The sequence below is a fragment of the Podarcis tiliguerta genome (assembly GCF_965153285.1).
Source record: "Podarcis tiliguerta genome assembly, chromosome: 9".
NCBI lineage: Eukaryota > Metazoa > Chordata > Lepidosauria > Squamata > Lacertidae > Podarcis > Podarcis tiliguerta.
The window spans coordinates 57,939,457-57,960,828 of record NC_139542.1 but is presented as its reverse complement, the minus strand read 5'-3'; the positions used below and the strand labels follow the sequence as shown (position 1 = coordinate 57,960,828).

At 43.3% G+C, this 21,372-nt stretch overlaps 1 protein-coding gene across 1 annotated transcript in view; it reads right to left on the bottom strand.

The window, feature by feature from the left end:
* GABRB1 (gamma-aminobutyric acid type A receptor subunit beta1) overlaps window positions 1-21,372 on the bottom strand; it is a 90,527-nt gene that overhangs the window by 19,025 nt on the left and 50,130 nt on the right. The window contains exon 4 of the mRNA XM_083458341.1: window positions 7,999-8,219. Within this exon, the coding sequence (XP_083314467.1) occupies window positions 7,999-8,219 (221 nt within the window). The remainder of the gene's footprint in view (window positions 1-7,998; window positions 8,220-21,372) is intronic.

Genomic DNA, 21,372 nt, shown 5'->3' with positions numbered 1-21,372 from the left:
TTTATATATCAGCTTGGATAGCTCAGTTGGTTAGAGCATGGTGCTGATAACACCAAGGTTGAAAGTTCAAGCTGTATATTCCTGCTATGCAACTCTACAATTCTGTGAGGTGTGTGTGTGTGTGTGTGTGAGAGAGAGAGAGAGAGAGAGAGAGAATGAGAATATTAAAAGCTTTAAATTCAAACAGATCTCACCCTGAAAAAGTTCAGCTACAGCTTTTAGTCCAGCCTTGGGAATCATGCACACAATAGCATTTTAAATGCAACACACCAGGAGTAGGGAACCACTGGCTCTTCCAGATGTTGTTGGACTACAATCCTCACACTGACCATTGGTCATACTGGTTGAGACTGATGGGAGCTGGAGTCTAACCACAACTAGAGGGTCGCAGTTTCTCCATCCCTGCAATGCCCCAGGCAAAGAGAGCAGGCAGAAGCCCATTTTTTATGTGTGTGCAGAATGAACCCATAGCCGCGTCAAGGTAAACTATTTTGCAAGGTACCATAAAGGTTACCTACCAGGTGTTCTGTAGATGCCGAATACAAAGTAATGTTGCACTGTTTTATTTTTTTATTTTATTTTACCAAATATCCTATGGGACTGAGATCTATTGAAGAAACTTCAGCACAGTTAGCCCTTTTCACTGCGAGGCTATAAATACAATCAAATAAAATTTATAGCAGAAATTCTGACAATGCTATAACTACACTTCTGCAAACAAGCGGCAGTAATAAAGGTTGTCTGCGAATGGGAAGCACAATTTATTGCAAACAACAGTTTTGTTTGACAGAGCAAATAGACTGTAGAGATGTATGTGTGTGTTTTAAACCCAAAAGGGAGTGGGAAACGGCAAATTTAAGAAAGCAAGAAGAGAAAAGCAAGCTTTGAGGATAGAACAGGCATTTTGGATGTGAAAATGCAGAGGAAACACAGCTTAATTTTAGTGGTTCAATTTAAAAAAAAATATTCATTGAAATATTATTTCCTCAAAAACCAGCTCATGATGGGAGCTCTTCCCCTCATTGGCACCTGGAAATGGCACCAGTATGTTTGAGTATATACTTCTGATCTATTGCAGTGGCATAGCATAGTTTGCTGGGGCTTGGGGCTCATGCAGGTGCATGCATGCCAGGCCAGTGTGGACCACGGAACATAAACCTAGCCCACCATGCAAGCCCAGCCCTCGCTGCTGATGCCGCCACAGCGACTTGCACAGGGGGACCCCGGCCAATCAACGTGCACCTTCCTCTCTCTGTGCTCCTGCATGAATCACGTGACCCTTATGAGATCATGGAGCCCAAAGCACACACTTTGGGGGGGCGTGCTCTTACAGTACCCGAAAATGTGTGTTTTGAGCACTGTAAGAGATCACGGCCCCTCCAAAAAGTGCTTTGGGGGGGGGCGAGACCTTGGCATGAAATCACGTGATATCATGGTGCCCAAAATGACCATTGTGTTTTTGCGGGGAAAACAGGATGTCCCAGTTTTTCCGGGACACTTGCCGGGTATGTGGTACATGCCTGGTCTGTATGTGCCGCAGAATGAAGTGACAGAATCTACGTTGCCACTTGCTGCGAGTGTGTATGTGTGTGTCAAGTGTCATTTCTGAATGCCCCTCTGCCTACAAGATTCCATGCAAGGAAAACCCCAACAAAGTATCAGGGAGAAAAGTCCTAATCCTGTTCTCCTCTGGCTGCTTTTTACACACAGGGATTTTCTTTTTCTATATAGGCATAAAAAATGACCCTCCATCAGTAGTCTGCGGTAGAGCAGTCCATTCTGCCCCCCACCAAGACAAATACCACTTCAGCCCCATCTTCTCATGCTCAATGTGTAGGATCCAGACTTTATTGACAAATGTGATGGGCTACAGCAAACTAGAACGACCCGAAAACATATACCTTGGGTCATTCGTTTTCATCTACAGTCGAAAATATAAGCAGTAATATAAGACAGAGGATAGGAGGCAGGGTTCCACTTTTCTTTCTAGTAAACAATAAATAAGACAGGAGTAGTACGCTGAGCAATTTTCTTCTGACATTTATGATAGCCTGAATTTTAGGCAGCAAAAACAGCCATTTCTCTACAACATTAAAGCACAGAGTTTATTAAGTTTTTATAAATAGCCTCATTTATTCTCCTTTCAAAGTTATCCATCACCCCAAGGAAACTCTTCAAATAAACTCAACAGAGAGGATGTTTGCTATGTTTAATTCTCATTGGGCGCAGCTCCATTATGTCTCTAGCGATATTTCATGCCTTCCAGATGTACGAAACTGATATTTAAAGGATTTCATTCTCTCTCTCTCTCTCTCTCTCCCCCCCCCCCCCAGTTCAACACGAAAACGAGTGCAGCAGAAAATGGAAAGCTGCTTACCAACCATTAAACACTATTATTGCCCTCCTGTGGCTTTCTGGCTTTCATACATCTCTCTAGTCATCCGTGCCATCTTTTCCTTCCAATTGCTTTGGGATACTGTGGAAATGTGTGTGTGTGTGTGTGTGCATTCCAATATGTCAGGTGGCCGGCTAGTTTAACTTGCTGCAGTTATAGCAGTTTGGGAGTCCAAAAATGGATGAAGTCTAGCTTCAGATGCCTGTTTTACTACACATTTTAGCACATCTCTGCATGGGATGTTGGTAAGCTACTTTGGCCTTCTGAATAGGCTCTAAGTCTGGCTTCTAAGAATATGCTTCAAACCTTCCAGAGAATAAAAGGTAAAGGTAAAGGTACCCCTGCCCGTATGGGCCAGTCTTGACAGACTCTAGGGTTGTGCGCCCATCTCACTCAAGAGGCCGGGGGCCAGCGCTGTCCAGAGACACTTCCAGGTCACATGGCCAGCGTGACATCGCTGCTCTGGCGAGCCAGAGCCGCACACAGAAACGCCGTTTACCTTCCCGCTAGTAAGCGGTCCCTATTTATCTACTTGCACCTGGGGGTGCTTTCGAACTGCTAGGTTGGCAGGCGCTGGGACCGAACAACGGGAGCGCACCCCGCCGCGGGGATTCGAACCGCCGACCTTTCGATCAGCAAGCCCTAGGCGCTGAGGCTTTTACCCACAGCGCCACCCGCGCAGAGAATAAGAAGCATTAAATGTTCTGTCATTTATAAAGCACTCGTGGAAAAGCGCTACCCACTGTTTCCCATTTTTATCTTCGCAGTGATCATAGAATTGTAGAGTTGGAAGGGACCCTGAGCATCATTTAGTCCTACCCCCTTCATTACAGGAATATGTAGCTGTCCTATATTAAAAAAAACAATAATTCAAGTGCTATGTGTGAACCACTTCTATATGAAATAACCATTGTGTGTGTCATTTCATCACTCTGAGAAGGTAAACTAGCTAGAGTACAGTTTGGGAAAGTGGGGCATCTTTGTTGCCATGACAAATAGCTTATGTGGGAATGCTTCGATTTCTACTGAATGCCACCTCGCCATTTAGGACGATGTGTGTATTTGTTCTGGAAAATGTGGCACCCAGCCATGTTACCAACAATGGAATTATTTCACTGTTCTTGGCATATGCTGTCTGGATCTGGTTTGACACCGTGTGCTTCACCTAAACAATGGACCAAAGCCTTTCTCTTCTCTGCTCTGCCGTTGCAGGAGCTATTATGTCGTCAGATGCAGGTTGTATGGGGAGAAAAACACACAGGAGTGCATTGTGCTCTCTCAGCAAGCCGACACTCTGGCTCAAGAAAAGGTCATTCTGCTTTTGCAAAAGGTGTAGCCCTTTTGTGGATCTGTGCGAGAGCATTTCTAAAAGGGTCTATAACACTGGCCCCGATCCGTGTGTGTCAGAATAGGCCACGGCATTATGGTTGTAAGATCCTAATTTGGGATGGAAGGATAGATCCCTATATAACTGTCCTGAGCCGGTTTCACTTCCACTGCAAAAGACAACAACTCTGCTTTGCCTCATTTATGGGTGGACTTTTTAGGAACCCTAAAAATTGGCCCACATTTACAAAAAGGAGAGAAGTATTTACATTACGAGGTGTTGGCCTGTTGAGAGAACACAATGCACACCGGTGTGTGTTCCTCCCCAAACGAGGCTGAAGGATAATTACTTTCAGAGGCCACACAGAAGTCTGGGAGGAGCAGATCAGGTCCATTTTTGCAACAGAATTCACAGGAACCAAATTCTTCAAGCACCTTTAGTCCATAGATTTCCTGCTCTCTGTCTATGTTCTAGGGATCAGAAGGGTTGGGGCATGGGTTTAAAGATGGCAGAAGAGAGGAAGTGTGTGCCATGCTCTCATGGGGAGACTGTTTCAGTGGTTAAGGAGGGGCACTGCAAGTTTCTTAAGGATCCTCCTGCCCTTCTGAAATAGGCAACAAGTGCTCTGACAGTGCTGACAGCTTATTGTGCTGATGTCTAGATTAACTCCTGACCCTCCCCGGTTCCTATTTTATACTATACTATACAAGGTGGAGGGACGCAGGTGGCACTGTGGGTTAAACCACAGAGCCTAAGACTTGCTGATCAGAAGGTCGGTGATCGAATCCACATGACAGGGTGAGCTCCCATTGCTCGGTCCCTGCTCCTGCCAACCTATTGGCTCCCCTGGCCAATAAAGCAAGATGAGCGCCGCAACCCCAGAGTCGGCCATGACTAGACCAAATGGTCAGGGGTCCCTTTACCTTTTATACAATGGTGGACCAGTAAAAACATGGAAGATGAGTTACGCAGAGTTGGCTAAATTGACATACAAATTGTGGGACAAGGACCACTGTGACTTTAAGGAAAAATGGGAGCTTTTTACAATTTATTTAAAAATACAAAAAAATGAATTGGACTCCTTGGCAGGTTTTGAATAAACACACACAAATTTATTGGTTGATAGATAATGTAAGGATATGTACAATTTTATAACATGCAGAGAATAATATGTGCTGAGAAATCAGAGAGAGGAGCTGAGGGAAGTCTCTGGTGGGGGGAGGGAGGGTTTATTTGAATTCAAATAATGAATATGATATGTTTTGATAATTTGTTATGTTAAAATTGTTAATAAAAACTTTTTTTAGAAAAAGAGAGGGTTACATGCCAAGGCCTATGCCAAGTTTCCCACATTCTCAAGTTCAATAAAGTTGTGGCCAATTTGAGCCCATACTTTGGTCTCTTGTCTCATTCTTTGGGGGGGGGGGGTAGGCTCCACGGACAGGGTTCAGCGCGTGTGCTCGCAATAAAACCCTGTAAGCAAAAGTAACCTATTTTTACATATCACCTGGAAAGGCTCCAAGAGGCTATATTGATTGGCTGTATGTGAACATCAGAACAATCCCTGTTTCCCATTATATGCATTCTGACATTTAGCATCAAGGTGTACCACCGATTTGTCACCTTTGATTGTTGGTTGATATGGATTTGTTATATGAACAGCAAATGTTTTCCTTCGGCTCAGTTTGATGATCTTAGATTCCTTACTTTGGAGAAGACCCATTTATTGCAGTGGATTTTTCCTCCTCTCCCTCCAGAGTCAGTGGCTTAAGGATTGTGGCTCTAGAACTCATTAAAAGCATTGGGGGGGGGCGGGTAGAGAAATCTATTGCAGACTTGCAGAAATAAAGATGAAAGGGGCAGTAATTAAAGTTGTACCTTACATTGGATTTCCAATTTGCATGCAATTACCTGACATACTGGTGACAACACTAATATATATCAAGAGAAATCTAGCAGCATGGATTCCAGTGTGAATAAGCTCTGCCTGATTTTTCTTTTCCCCTACAGGCAGGGGGATTCAGGTGCAGCAGTCAAACTTCAAAGGAGCTGCGAAATTGGGGTTATTTTTATTATTATTTTAAATGCACAAATGAACCCAGATCCTTTCCTTTCAGCTGTCAGAAACAACAGAGAACTAGGAGATGTGTTGATATACAGCATCGCAGAAGCATAACTAGAAACTTGAGACATCACCTTGCCAACAAAGGTCTGTATAGTAAAAGCTATGGTTTTCCCAGTAGTGAAGTACAGAAGTGAGAGCTGGACCATCAAGAAGGCTGATCACCGAAGAATTGATGCTTTTGAATTATGGTGCTGGAGGAGACTCTTGAGAGTCCCATGGACTGCAAGAAGATCAAACCTATCCATTCTGAAGGAAATCAGCCCTGAGTGCTCACTGGAAGGACAGATCCTGAAGCTGAGGCTCCAAGACTTTGGCCACCTCATGAGAAGAGAAGACTCCCTGGAAAAGACCCTGATGTTGGGAAAGACTGAGGACACAAGGAAAGGGGGACAACAGAGGATGAGATGGTTGGACAGTGTTCTCGAAGCTACCAGCATGAGTTTGACCAAACTGTGGGAGGCAGTGGAAGACAGGAGTGCCTGCCGTGCTCTGGTCCATGGGGTCACAAAGAGTCAGACACGACTAAACGACTAAACAACAACAACAACCCACATAATGCACTCCAGGAAAGCTGTGATGGTATGCTGAATTTATTTCCCTCTTTTCAGATCGTCCCTGGATCAGGAAAATCAGAGGACTTTTGGAAAACTGTGGGCTAGGGCTGTGCAATAAATCATTGTATCATATTGAAATATCATTGTGATAAGTATTTCAACAAGGCAATATACTAGATCAGCTGAACTGATACTTTGCATATACTTTGCCTTATGTTGTAATCTTTGAAGCTATGAAATGTTTTCCCTCCTAGTACATTTTTGTACACTTTTATTTGTCAAAACCTTTCTGTGCCAGGATAACAATACCATTTTAATGTCATGGCCAAAAATTTAAGAGCTTCCCATCTCATGTATTGGAATAATTGAATAGCTGTCCAGCTACAGCAAGGCAGGAAAGGCACACTAACATGTTTCCAGTGCTTTTTTTTCTGGAGGTATTCAGGGGTACGCATACCCCTAAACGTTTTGTGAATGTTTGTACTTTTGTCCATTTACTTTATTTATTCTTCCCAATTTGAACCATAAAATGGTGATTTTCTTGAGTCAAAATGAGAGTACCCCCTAAACACATTTTTTAAGGGAAAAAAAGCACTGGATATTTATTTATTCTTCCCAATTTGAACCATAAAATGGTGATTTTCTTGAGTCAAAATGAGAGTACCCCCTAAACACATTTTTTAAGGGAAAAAAAGCACTGGATATTTCCAAAACGCATCTAAATATCCCTCAAAGTATACAACGGCTTATAAGCTGCTTTTCATTAACCAGTTTGATGGATAGGAGCCGCAGCCATGAAGATTGAAGGCAATTAGAAAGACACATTTCCCGCATGCTCTGTTTAACAAATAATAACCACATTCTGGAACTTATCAGCCATTTCCCTAGTGCCCTGTTTTCTCTTTCGCTGCTGAAACACCAGTTTCCCCGCTCCCCTGAGAAAAGTCATTTATGCACACCAGTGTGGTCCACCATTCCCCAAGAGAGACTTAATAGCATTTTTTCTTCTTCTTGAATCATTCATAGAAGAAGCAAGAAGTGTGGGGCAAAATTAATGAGAGTACAATTCTTCTTCTTACTATTGTGGCTTCAGTTTCATTTCAAGCTTCCATATATTTGCTATCCAGAATAAGATTTTGCTGCTGCTGAAATGACTGCAGACACCTGTCATTGCTCACACAACGATCTAACCATTGAATGTCACCATCACCTAAGCAGTAAGTTTGCAGAACACTTGTCCCATTCCTTAAATCACAGTTTGCTAGGACTACCAAGAACCAGGTAAAACTGCTTGGCTATGTGTCTGTGAGGAGTTTCTGAACAGGTTAAAGGTAAACATTGCCCAGCTCGCTGATATGACGTCATGCACCCTGTGGCCTCAGAACCTGACTTCTGGTGGCACCGCAAGGCCTCGGATTCGACTTCCGGTGCTTCGTGATGAACCAGAAGTTGTGTCGGGGACCCGTCAAAAAAGTTTTGAGGGTGCTCGGGCCCCCAGGGTCCCCTAGAGATAGCTGTCATCAGGTATTCCAGTTCCTATGATGAGCTACACCCCAGTATGTAGCTGCACAGTAAGCTTAAATAGAGCATTACCTACCGCAAACCGTAAAGAACAGTTCCATCCGGATGTAGCCGAATCATTCGATTTTTCACAGTAACTCCATGAACAAAGGACTTCTTGTCATTCAGGAAGTATGTATCTGGTACCCAGAGATAGTCAGCCACTCTGTTATCTAACGTCAGATTCAAAGGTATTCCAGAGTACGATAGTCTTTTATCCCTCCAGGACTGCTGGAAATACATAGTGAGCGTGTAGTCCTGGGAATAAAGAAGAAAAGAAAAGTAGTAATTCAGTGTGTGTGAATTTTGCATAGTTTCTAATACGTTTTATGATCTGAAGAGTGCAATTGTTGCCACTGTACAATGAGATTCACTGAAAAAACAAACAACTGTGAGTGTCATGAATGCTGCTTCTGTTGGCCTGTTGATGCGAGCTTTTTTCTTACAAGTGGTAAGTGAACAATCTTGTGCCCACCTTTTCCATGAGGGACTTGCTTAAACTCCAAGATGTAACTGAGAACATCCTGTACAAAGGTGTCACAGTGCCTTAAGCGTGACCATACAAACTTTGCAAAACAGATCTTCATGTTCTTCAGCTTAAGGTCAAAGCTACACTGCAGGCTTGACGTCATTGTTTATCCAAATCTTACAGCCCCAGATCCCAGTGCAGAGAATGTCAGGTACCTTTGAATTCAACTAGAAGAGTTTGGATTTGATATCCCGCCTTTCACTCCCTTTAAGGAGTCTCAAAGTGGCTAACATTCTCCTTTCCCTTCCTCCCCCACAACAAACACTCTGTGAGGTGAGCAGGGCTGAGAGACTTCAGAGAAGTGTGACTGGCCCAAGGTCACCCAGCAGCTGCATGTGGAGGAGCGGAGACGCGAACCCGGTTCCCCAGATTACGTGACTACCGCTCTTAACCACTACACCATACTTAACTAGATAGTTAAGACATCCTGGTCAAGCTTCAATAAGACTTTTTAAAGAATGAGGTCCTAATATGGGTAAAGGTAAAGGGACCCCTGAACATTAGGTCCAGTCGTGGCCGACTCTGGGGTTGTGGCGCTCATCTCGCTTTATTGGCCAAGGGAGCCGGCATACAGCTTCCAGGTCTTATGGCCAGCATGACTAAGCCGCTTCTGGTGAACCAGAGCAGCACACAGAAATGCCTTTTACCTTCCCGCCAGAGCCGTACCTATTTATCTACTTGCACTTTGACATGCTGTCGAACTTGTAGGTTGGCAGGAGCAGAGACCGAGCAACGGGAGCTCACCCCGTCGTGGGGATTCAAACCGCTGACCTTCTGATCGGCAAGTCCTAGGCTCTGTGGTTTAACCCACAGCGCCACCCACGTCCACCTAATATGGGTGCCAGCCCTCCAAAGATGTGTGTGTCAGTGAGTGTCATGGACTGACTGGTTGCACCAGCAGGGGGAAAAGGCTCAGAGTTAGGGGGTTGCTGGTGGGATGACCATGAGTGGTCAAAGGGAGAAGAGAGAGCAGACTGGGAGGAGGAAGTGTTGGAAGCTTAAGAAGTAACTGGGTTTAGTGATGAGATGCTAGAACAATACTCGTATTTTGATACGTGGGTGTAGGGCTGCCATACATCTGTTGGAAATAGCTTCCAGGCTAAAAATGACAACCTATGCTGGAAGTGTTGATTTTTTTGGCGAATTTCCTTAAAAATAGCTCCAAAACTTCAATTTTTTGAAGATTTTGCAAAAATAGCTGAACAACAGATTTTCACTTTTTGAAATATGGCAACCCTGCGTGGATGCTAGCATGAAATGGCTGGATGGGTAGCAAATAAGGGGGGGGGGCTGTTATTCTCCACCAGTGAGTAGTGTCACCTCCACTACCCAAAGCCCTGGTCTTATGTATGTTGTTAATAACCCCCCCCAATAACGATTGTAATGGTTCTAGGGGTTGCTCGTGTGTAAATTGGTGCCACACCTGGGTGGGTTGCCTGAGTGAACCCTTTCTGTCTGGACAGCCACTCGCCCGTGGATGTCTCAATCACTGGCAGAATCCGTCAGTGGGCGTTTCTTGAACTTCTTCCAGCATAAAAGTTCTTTGACGCCTAGTCTCCGTCTACTCTCCCTGCGCGGAAGCCTTCTGCGCAGGGAGGGTGTGGGCATCGGAGGACCCGTGCTCTCTCCGCTGGTCCCCGGTGAGAAGTCTTGGAGCCACCTCACCGATTCCCCCATCTGCTCCCCTTCTCCATTGGTGCTACGCTGATTTCCTTCCCCAGAAGATGTGCTGCTTCTCTCCCTCCCGGGACGCTCTCCGGAATCCCTCTGGAGCCCTCCCTCTCCCTCTGGCTCCGATGGCAGTTCCCTGACAATGATGTATTTTAAAAATATCTCTAAGCAACATACAGTTATGTTGGTCAATAGAAACCTGCCCCCAACATCCTGCAACTTCATATTTGGGCAATGCCAAAAATATCACAGAACTCAAAAAGGTTGTCTGCTATTTTGTAACATTTTTGGTAGCCCTAATAAACTGTGGATTTTGGAGTGAAAACTTATTATTTATAATTGTTTTCATTCATAACCATTCCTCAGTTCTGGAGGGTGTGTGTGTATGCTAAGTTTATTAGGATCTCATAATTTGGGTTATATAAATGGATGTGCTTAGTAGTCCGGGGATAAACTGTACTTGTAGGCCCAGAGGAATCTGGATCTACAAGTGGTAAGGTCACTTATTACAGTGATGCTAGGCCTCCTTCCCTGGAAAGATGTCAACTAATGCAACCATGATGAGCTTTTTAATTGCTTGCAAGTGCACCAAACACGTGTGTTGCCGCCATATGGTGACTCTTCAGGTTTTCTCAGAAAAGGGACTTCAGTGCCAGCTCTTGCCGCCCTGACAAGCCTCTCCGTCTCACTAGATGTTGTGCCTGCTCCACGCCAGCTTGCCTGGGGCAAGAAAAGCAACTGGGAACCAAAAGGCAAAGAAATGAGAACAGCTGGGCTCCTTAATGAAAAATGCAGAGAGGATTTGAGAGCCAGTAGCATCCATTGCCATCAAACCCATTCTCATATGTAAGTAGATCCTGTTTACTTCATTAAGAGGTTACTTTGCTTCATATTTTACTTCATGTTTGTGCTTTAGTTCAGGATTGCCTGTTACTAATTCACACGTCCCTACTTTCTAAAGCACCTCCACAGTGTTTTAGGGGCAGATTTGTAGTGTAGACGGCCTCTTCTGACATAGTCTTTGTCTCTACTGCAATCCTCTATTTCCACGGAGACATATATTTAATAAAGGTTGTGTCTTCAGAAGGCACCATTCACTTGAATTCTGTCCAGAAAAGAAATGTGATCAGGAGGTAGCACGTGGATCTAGAGTCCTGCTTAGGAATAGTTCCCAAAAAACCTGACTGAATTTCTCATACTTGTGAACTGGAGCAACCTCTTCAAAGGCAACCATTGCGGACAAACCGCAAAATTTTGCACGACAGCCTACAAAATGCACCAGTCGTTTTTACCTACTCGGCCTACATAGACCATTTATCTGTCCTTTAAATTACTAAGGACTCAGCTATATTGGCAAAGAAAAAGCGCTTTATGTGCGTTGTTTATGCATTCTAACACTGTGACAACAGATGGCGCTGTGGAGTTCTGTTTTTGCCAACCTGATTTCTCATACAAAATTTAAAACACCTTTAACTGAAACACTTCTTTGATGTGTCTAGATCCAGCCTAAGTCTTCCATTTTGCTTACTCACCTTTAATTTTACTTTATTTTATCCATGCCAGTATTAGTTGTATTAACTAGAGTACACTTGTTTTTAACTGTATAATAAATTATAAATATACATAGGTACTGAAGGGATTTGGCAACTCTGATGGGCTACTCTTCACCCGCTTTCCACATCTAAAATGAGTTCATGTGAGGTTGGCATAATCTTGCCAGATGGCATCGTATTACCAGAGGCATCCCTTCAGTTTTTTTTCAGACTAGTATTGATGTTCAGTGCCTCTGGCAACTGGAACACAGATGCAGCTGCTATTAAGATTTGCTCCCTCTGACAGAGGTGGCATCCAACATCTTGGGAGGGCTAATTGGGACCCACCCACACCATGCCCTTGTCTGCCTGCCATCACTCCCTGCCACTTCCCATCCAACCCCACTGCCTTACCTTCACTGGCATACGCCATGGCAACCTGAGTGTAATCTTTGACACCTCCCTTTCCATGGAGGCACAGATTGCAGCTATAACAAAGGCGGCATTTTTTCATCTCTGCCAAGCTAAGCAGTTGGCTCCTTACCTCTCTCGCCCTGACCTAGCCACTGTGATCCACGCGACGGTCACCTCCAGACTGGATTATTGTAACTCACTCTACGTGGGGCTGCCCTTGAGACTGACCCAGAAACTCCAGCGGGTGCAGAATGCCGTGGCGAGACTCCTTACGGGGCCCTCGCTGCGGGATCATATTCACCCAGTGCTATACCAGCTGCACTGGCTCCCGGTGGAGTACAGGATCAGGTTTAAGGTGCTGGTTTTAACTTTTAAAGCCCTATACGGCCTAGGACCCTTGTACCTACGGGACCGCCTCTCCTGGTATGTCCCACGGAGGATCTTCAAACAAAAATATCTTGGAGGTCCCGGGCCACAGGGAGGCTAGGCTGGCCTCAACCAGAGCCAGGGCATTTTCGGCTGTGGCCCTGATCTGTTGGAACGCTCTGTTACAAGAGACTAGGGCTCTGCGGGACTTGACATCTTTTCTCAGGGCCTGCAAGACAGAGCTGTTCCACCAGGCCTTTGGCCAAGGCACAGTCTCACCCTCTCCTTTGGTAATCCCCGTAGAACTCTAGCCCAATGGTTGCTATTAATTTAATTCTGATTTGGTTTTAAAATGAATTGTTTTTAGAACGCTGTATTATTTTACTGTTGTTAGCCGCTCTGAGCCCAGCTTCGGCTGGGGAGGGCAGGATATAAATAAAATTTATTATTATTATTATTATTATTATTATTATTATTATTATTATTATCACTACAAGCTGATACCTTTGGTATCAGCTTGTAGTGATAATAATTGTTGTTATTATTATTGTTGTTATTATTATTATTAGAGTCAGCGCACTATGGCAACTGCATGGGGACATCCTGGGTGGGCATCTCAGCACCATCAGTGGGTCTCTCCCTCTCTCCTTCCCTCCTTCTCTCTCTCCCACTCCCTCTGCTGCTATGGCCTCTGCCTCCTCTTCTGCCATGGCTGCAGCCTCCACTTCCTCCTCCTCCACTGTACTTCCTGCCCACCACTTCCAGAACCTGGTGTCTATGGAAGTGTGGTGGAAACTCCTGAAGTATGACTGGTGGCAGCGTTGGTGGCAGAGACTACAGTGGAAGAGGAAGAAGCCAAAATGGGACATCTGGGATTGCGATCAGATGCCATCGTGCCTTCAGTAAATCTTGGATGTCCCACTCAAAATGGGACAGTTGCGTGGTATGGGATGGGACGCCTGTGGCTTTCCAGAATTTGCTGGACCACAACTCCAATCATCCCTGGCCACTGTCCATGCTGCCTGCAGTTGGTGGGAGTTGTTGTTGTTGTTTAGTCGTTTAGTCGTGTCCGACTCTTTGTGACCCCATGGACCAGAGCATGCCAGGCACTCCTGTCTTCCACTGCCTTGACCACAGTTTGGTCAAACTCATGCTGGTAGCTTTGAGAACACTGTCCAACCATCTCGTCCTCTGTTGTCCCCTTCTCCTTGTGCCCTCCATCTTTCCCAACATCAGGGTCTTTTCCAGAGAGTCTTCTCTTCTCATGAGGTGGCCAAAGTATTGGAGCCTCAGCTTCACGATCTGTCCTTCCAGTGAGTACTCAGGGCTGATTTCCTTAAGAATGGATCAGTTTGATCTTATTGGAGTCCATGGGACTCTCAAGAGTCTCCTCCAGCACCATAATTCAAAATGGGAGTTGATGGGAGTTGGAGTCCAACAATCTCTGGAGGGCCACAGGCTCCCTATCCCTGCCTAAGATAATGTTGCTTTAGTTTCAGCCTTCTGCTATTGCAAGGGGTGGAGGCTGCTTCAGTGACATTTTTGATGATCTGTTGGCCATGGGATGATGCTAGTCTTATCCCCTACTTGTCTTGTCCCATTAATAAACCTTTGCATGACACAGCGGTGCTATGAAGGGGCTGGTGGAGAGGACTACTGGGGCAGATGAATGAAAAGCTATGTCTGTTCCAGCTTTAAGGTTGGGTCCATAAGCCTGTGCAAAATAATGAATTGTGCCAGTCCTGGCATCCTTTCACCCTGTTATTATAAAGCCATTAACTGCAATGGCCTTAAATGAAAAGATGCATTTACATATCTATAGCAGTGCAATTAGCACTGAAACCCATTTGTGGGGACTTGCTGCAATGCAGAAGTCAACCAAAACTCCATATTCTTTATAAAATTGTGATGGATCAAAAAATCTATTCATGCATTCGGCCTACCCAGGGTGCCTACCTAATTACCTGTTCTTGCCTAATTTTTATTAGGAGTTTTTAGGAGCTGCCTGAAGTCTCTGATTAAAGCTAGCAGCACAACCTCTGATATTTACCGTATTTATTTAGCTAGATTTATTTATTGCTTGGGACGCAGGTGGTGCTGTGGTCTAAACCACAGAGCCTAGGGCTTGCTGATCAGAAGGTTGGTGGTTCGATTACCTGCGACAGGGTGAGCTCCCGTTGCTCGGTCCCTGCTCCTGCCAACCTAGCAGTACAAAAGCACGTCAAGTGCAAATAGATAAATAGGTACCGCTCCGGCGGGAAGGTAAACGGTGTTTCTGTGTGCTGCTCTGGTTCGCCAGAAGCGGCTTAGTCATGCTCGCCACATGACCCAGAAGCTGTCTGCGGACAAACACTGGCTCCCTCAGCCAGTAAAGCGAGATGAGCACCCAGAGTCGTCCGAAACTGGACCTAATGGTCAGGGGTCCCTTTACATTTTATTTATTGCTTAATCAAATGAATGATCTCTAAGTAATAATATTAAATATTCATTACAAATATTGATGAAAATAAGCACTTAAAATAATGACTAGATCAGTTAAAGACAAGTTCTTAAAAAAGCAAAAGGCTGCAGAAGTATGTATCCATTAACAGATTTCTAGGGTCATTTTTCATAGAGTCTCTTAGGCTTCATATTAGATTCCATATCAAGGACATAGTCACCTTCCTGCTGGTAGAGTTCTAATATGCTACCAATCAAGTTGTTTTGATGTGTCTGGTGCCAGCATCGTCCGTTAAGAGTTTGGGTGTAATCTTCAATACCTCCCTCTCTATGGAGGCACAGATTACAGCTATAACAAAGGCGGCATTTTTTCACCTCCGCCAAGCTAAGCAGTTGGCTCCTTATCTCTCTCGCCCTGACCTAGCCACTGCGATCCACGCGACGGTCACCTCCAGACTGGATTATTGTAACTCGCTCTACGTGGGGCTGCCCTTGAGACTGACCCAGAAACTCCAGCGGTGCAGAATGCCGCAGCGAGACTCCTTATGGGGTCTTCGCTGCTGTACTATACCAGCTGCACTGGCTCCCGGTGGAATATAGGATCAGGTTTAAGGTGCTGGTTTTAACCTTTAAAGCCCTATATGGCCTAGGACCCTTGTACCTACGGGGCCGCCTCTCCTGGTATGCCCCACAGAGAAATTTACGGTCTGCAAATAAAAACATCCTGAAGATCCCAGGCCACAGAGAGGTTAGGCTGGCCTCAACTATAGCCAGGGCTTTCTCGGCCGCGGCTCCAATCTGGTGGAACGCTCTGTCACAAGAGACTAGGGCCCTGCGGGACCTGACATCTTTCCGCAGGGCCTGCAAGACAGAGCTGTTCCAACAGGCCTTTGGTCAGGGCGCAGTCTGACCCCTCCTCTGGCAATCTGCACAGAATTTTGCTTAATGGTTGCCATGAATTTGATTTTAATTTGATTTTAATTAATTTTATAATGAATGTTTTTAGAATGTTGGATTATTTTGATTGTTGTTAGCCGCCCTGAGCCCAGCTTCAGCTGGGGAGGGCGGGATATAAATAAAATTTATTATTATTATTATTATTATTATTATTATTATTATTATTATTATTATCACTACAAGCTGACACCTTTGGCTAAGGAAGAATTTGTTGCCCCATTGGCAGAATGATTCCACATGGAGAACTGTGATGAAAGGAAGTTGAATAGTATGAGGGGAATTGTTTCATCCTCCAAAACAAGCTATTAGTCCTTTCTGGAGTTACAACCTACTAAAAATTGTGCAATTTTGCACATGTGTCGCTTAAATGTCATCAATGGCATGGACAGGTCTGCAGGTTGCATCTGAGCATAGCTGTCAACCTTCCCTTTTTTTGCGGGAAATTCCCTTATTCCAGCGCCGTTTCCTGCTGCTTCCCGCTGCTATCCCGGATTGTTAGATATCCCGTAGGCTGTCCCCAGGACAGGTGAGGCTGCTGATCCCTTATTTTTGGGGCCGCTGATCCCTTATTTTCAAATCTGAAAGTTGACAGCTATGCATCTGACAGATGAAACTGTAAGCAAAGTCAGCCTGTTCTGCATTTAGCCATGCTTGCCCTGCTCATGAACCATCAAACAAACATGACCCATTGTAAAATACTGCAAATATATTTCATAGAAGAATCAGATTGTGTTACAGCAAACAAGAGTGATTTAATTAAAGCAGGAATAGAAAACCTGTGGCCCTCTAGATCAGAGCTTTCCAAACTTTTCATATCGGTGACACACTTTTTAGTTATGCATCTTTTCACGACATAGTAATTTAGTTTTACATCATTTTGTGACACAGTGATTCAGTTTTACTAGCAAACCGGAGGTTAAACTAGCCCCTTTCCAGCCCTGGGAGCAGACACACCTACACACTGCAGGCGACACACTAACCTGTCACGACACACAGTTTGGAAAGCTCTGGTCTAGATAATGAGGGACATTAACTCTCAACAGCCCTAGCCAAGATGGCCAATGGCCTGGGATGGCAGTTAAGAGTCCAAGAAGATCTCCATAACATTCTAGAGAGAAGATATGCAAAAAATAACAGCTAACATCCAAATGGCCTCCTAAGTTCTTAAAAATTATTAGTAAGCATCAATATTCACAAATTTTATAACATTTATCACTGCATACATATTAACTGTGGATGGTGACTAAACTCATGCTCTCTTTTAAAAGACATTGGTAAAACTTGCTTGAATTTATGACAACTCTTTAAAAACCCTGCATATTATACCAGCCTGCCCCTTTACATTCCACATAACACCAGACCAGAATAAACATTTTAGATCATGTTTTTGAAAGGAAGGAATCATTTTCATAAAGTATATAAGGGGCCTGGATGAAAAATCTGTAGTTTGAACTAGAGTTCACCAGGTCCAATTGATAATGCTGCCAACACTTCATTGTTCTTTGAAATCTGTCAGTGCTTGAAGATGAAACTAAGAGAACTTCAGAGGTTTCCCTCCTCCTCCTGAGAAGGGAATGCATTTTAATTAACTTTTGGCACCCAGAAATGACAAAGGAACAGATCGGATTTTCTTGAAAACCAATGCCTCAATGATGAGAAAATCCTCCAACTTGTTTTCTATGACCTGGAAACTGGTGATTTCATTTGATGTGATCCAAAATCAGTATCCCTCTTTGAGTTTAAATGAAGACGCCATTCTTAGTTTGCCTCTCAACCCTAATTTGATATTCAATGCATTGCCATCCATCTTTTATGCCTTCATGCCAATGCCGTCTCATATCAAAGCCTTAGCAGATGAATTTCCACAAACACTTGAAAGCTAATTCTCTAACGCTTGACGTGTTCATTGGATTTTTCGATGCATAACAAGCTTAGCTTGGATATCAGTATTCACCTGCACCAATGCCTTTAGCCTTATGTCTGAGTGTCTCCTTTCTCCATAATAACTGAGCTGAGGCAAAGACGGAAAAGGAACAAAAACACATTACACTGCATCAAAGCTCGTAAGTTTGCGCAGAAACATTTGCAGTGACAAATAACAGAACATATCAAAGGCAATGTAATAATTTAGTTGCCGTTGCAAAACTGGGGCCTTTCAAAACCTTTCATTGCCAAACAAAGAGTCAAAAATTCAAAGCAATCATAATAAACACTTCCTTGACAGCCCTTACACTTTTGGAGTACAATGTAAGGCAGCCCATTATACATTCATCCTAAAGGAGCGTGATCCAAAACTCATCAAAGTCAACCAAATTATTTTCTATTGCTTCTGTGAATTCGGAAGATTTTCAACCCTGCAATAACTTCCCATTCTTATAAAAGCAAATGTGGTAACAAATACTTAGAGAGTACTTTGCTCTTGGAAAGGGGAGAAAATGAATGTCAGCATATCAAGAAATTAATATGATTCATGACTAAGGGTCTTCCAGATGGGGGGTTAATTTGCAAACTGGATACTGGCAATGGAGGGTTTGTTTTCCTATTCCCCAGAAAGGGTGAATATGGATTACACGGGGGAAGCTATGTTTTTTTTTTAAATAAAATTTTTATTAGATATTTTATAATTATAAAAAGAAAAACAATGACAAAAAAACCAATACATGAATTCAACAAACAATACATCGACAATAAAAAACAAAACAAAAAACAATACAACAATACAACATAAGAAAAAAGAACAAAAACACACATCCAAATTTTTATATCCCAATCTTTCATTAGCTTATTTCCTCGACTTCCTCATACCTCCCTTTTTTGTATTCTAGTTCAAATTATCTAATTCAACAAATCCTTTCCCTCTTCTTCAATTTTTGTTCTATAATTTATCTTAACACAATTTAACTTTCAATTTTCCAATTTAACACATTAACACTTAATATTCATATAATTCTTAATAACCCTTCTGCTAAAACCGTATAACTTCATTCCAATATACTTCTAACATTCATTAATTTTGCAATATTTCTGTAAATATACTTTAATTTTTTTCCAATCTTCTTCCATCGACTCTTCTCCCTGGTCTCAGATTCTGCCAGTCATTTCCGCCATTTCCATGTAGTCCATCAGTTTCATCTGCCATTCTTCCTGGGTGGGTAGTTCTTGTGTCTTCCAGTACTTTGCAATAAGTATTCTTGCTGCTGTTGTAGCATACATAAAAAAGGTTCTATCTTTCTTTAACACCAATTGGCCGACCATGCCCAGGAGAAAAGCACGGGGGAAGCTATGTTGTGTGGATGGTGGAAAAAAACAACAATGAACAGCAGCTATTCCACAATAAACACCCGTCTGAAGGCACCCTTTGAGCTGAACCTCATTTTATTTCTTTACTTAAAATTATTTAATGCAAACAGATGCCAGGGCAATGTACAATGGGCATGAAAGAAACTTGGTTCCAAATACCAATACAGTGGTACCTTGGGTTAAGTACTTAATTCGTTCCAGAGGTCCGTACTTAGCCCAAAACTGTTCTTAACCTGAAGCACCACTTTAGCTAATGGGGCCTCCCGCTGCTGCTCCGCCGCTGGAGCACAATTTCTGTTCTCATCCTGAAGCAAAGTTCTTAACCTGAAGCACTATTTCTGGGTTAGCGGAGTCTATAACCTGAAGCGTATGTAACCTGAAGCGTATGTAACCCGAGGTACCACTGTACAACAAAACAAAACAATAGCACATCAGCATTAGTGATGAATTAGCAAGATGAGAGGTGACAACAGAACAACAATGCAGTCTAAACATAACCATTTAAAATTCCTGGACATTTTAACATCCAGAATAATGACCATACCATAGTTCTGTGCAAACTTCTTACATATAATTTTCTCTTGGTCAGCACATTTTGTGAGCCACCAACTCCTCAGTCATGTATAACTGAATAGCCCAACAGGTGCTCAGTTTTGTTCCTTGCCCTGGACTGCAGGAAGAAGCAGCTGATAAGCAACTGACTACGATAAACTACAGTTTCCAGGATTATTATTAATTTTTTTGAGGGGTGGAGTCCTGTGATTTAAATGCATGGTGTGTATACAGTCCAAGACACCAGGTGCCCCGTGTTCATCATAAAAGCTGCAACGAGTATTTAAAGAGAGAGAGAGAAGGAGAGAGAAATAATTTGACTGCGCTCCCCCCCGCCATTTTTGACAAGTTACACAACAAGCAGCCATTGTAGGATCACACGCCGTATTTCTAATAATAAACCAAATTCATAAAGTCTGACAGTGTCCTTCAGCAAAACTGCGTTAAGTTGTTATAACGTCCATTATTATCCGGTTGCTATGGCAACTGTGTTTCTAAGACAACTTTCCAACCCCACTGGGAAGTTGTGGAGATGAGGCTGGTGTTGATAACATGACATTAATGACATGCTAGGTATTAAGAAAGCTCTGTTTAAAATCTGAATGAGAATAGAAAATGGGAGACAAAGTGTATGCAAAATTAGTTCTTCTATTGCACTTAGTAGGTCAAGGTCTCCCAAACGGCAGATGAAGTGGTACGTTGTAACACTTCAGAATGCTTATTGATGGAGACTCATATGATTGAATACTCATATTTAAAAAAACACCCATATACAGGGGCGTAACATGGGTTGCTGGTGTCCGAGTCGGAGCAAGTATTGTACCCCCCTGGTGGACTTTGCAGTGGTCAGTCCCTTCACTGGCCAGCATCTAATCAAGGGAGTCTTTCCTTACAAAGTACCGTATTTTTCGCTCTATAAGACGCACCAGACCACAAGACGCACCTAGTTTTTGGAGGAGGAAAACAAGAAAAAAAATATTCTGAATCTCAGAAGCCAGTACAGCAAGAGGGATCGCTGCGCAGTGAAAACAGCAATCCCTCTGGCTTCTGGGATAGCTGCGCAGCCTGCATTCGCTCCATAAGATGCACACACATTTCCCCTTACTTTTTAGGAGGGAAAAAGTGAGTCTTATAGAGCAAAAAATATGGTAATCCAAAACTGTCACTCTGACAAATTTTTGTCACAGCATATTTTGTAATTAAAAACCAAAGTGTTCCTATGTCTATGCTGTAACATACAGTGAAGAAGTAGAAGTTGAACTTATAACCTTGCTCAGTGAAAGGAACAGGAATATTTCTACCCGCTGAAATATAATGCCTACCACTTTGCTGACTCCTTCACAGTTTATTCAACAGGAGGAAATCTAAGAGTACTCTGAAATATTGACTCACCTTTTCACTACTAATGATACAATAGACGGAGATAAAATAGCAACTCTACTCATAAGTGTGGGGGCTTGCACTAACAATTCAATGAGAACTTTGCTACATTCCTCAAAATCTTGAACTTTTGAAGAGTTGCCAATGACATGTGTTATGAAACTTAAATGTAACTCACAATTGAGAAGGTTTAGAGACAAAGTAGTAGAGTTTGTGGCAGAACTGACCAAGCTTTCTGAGAATTGCCATTATGGTGCAGTTATGGTACAAC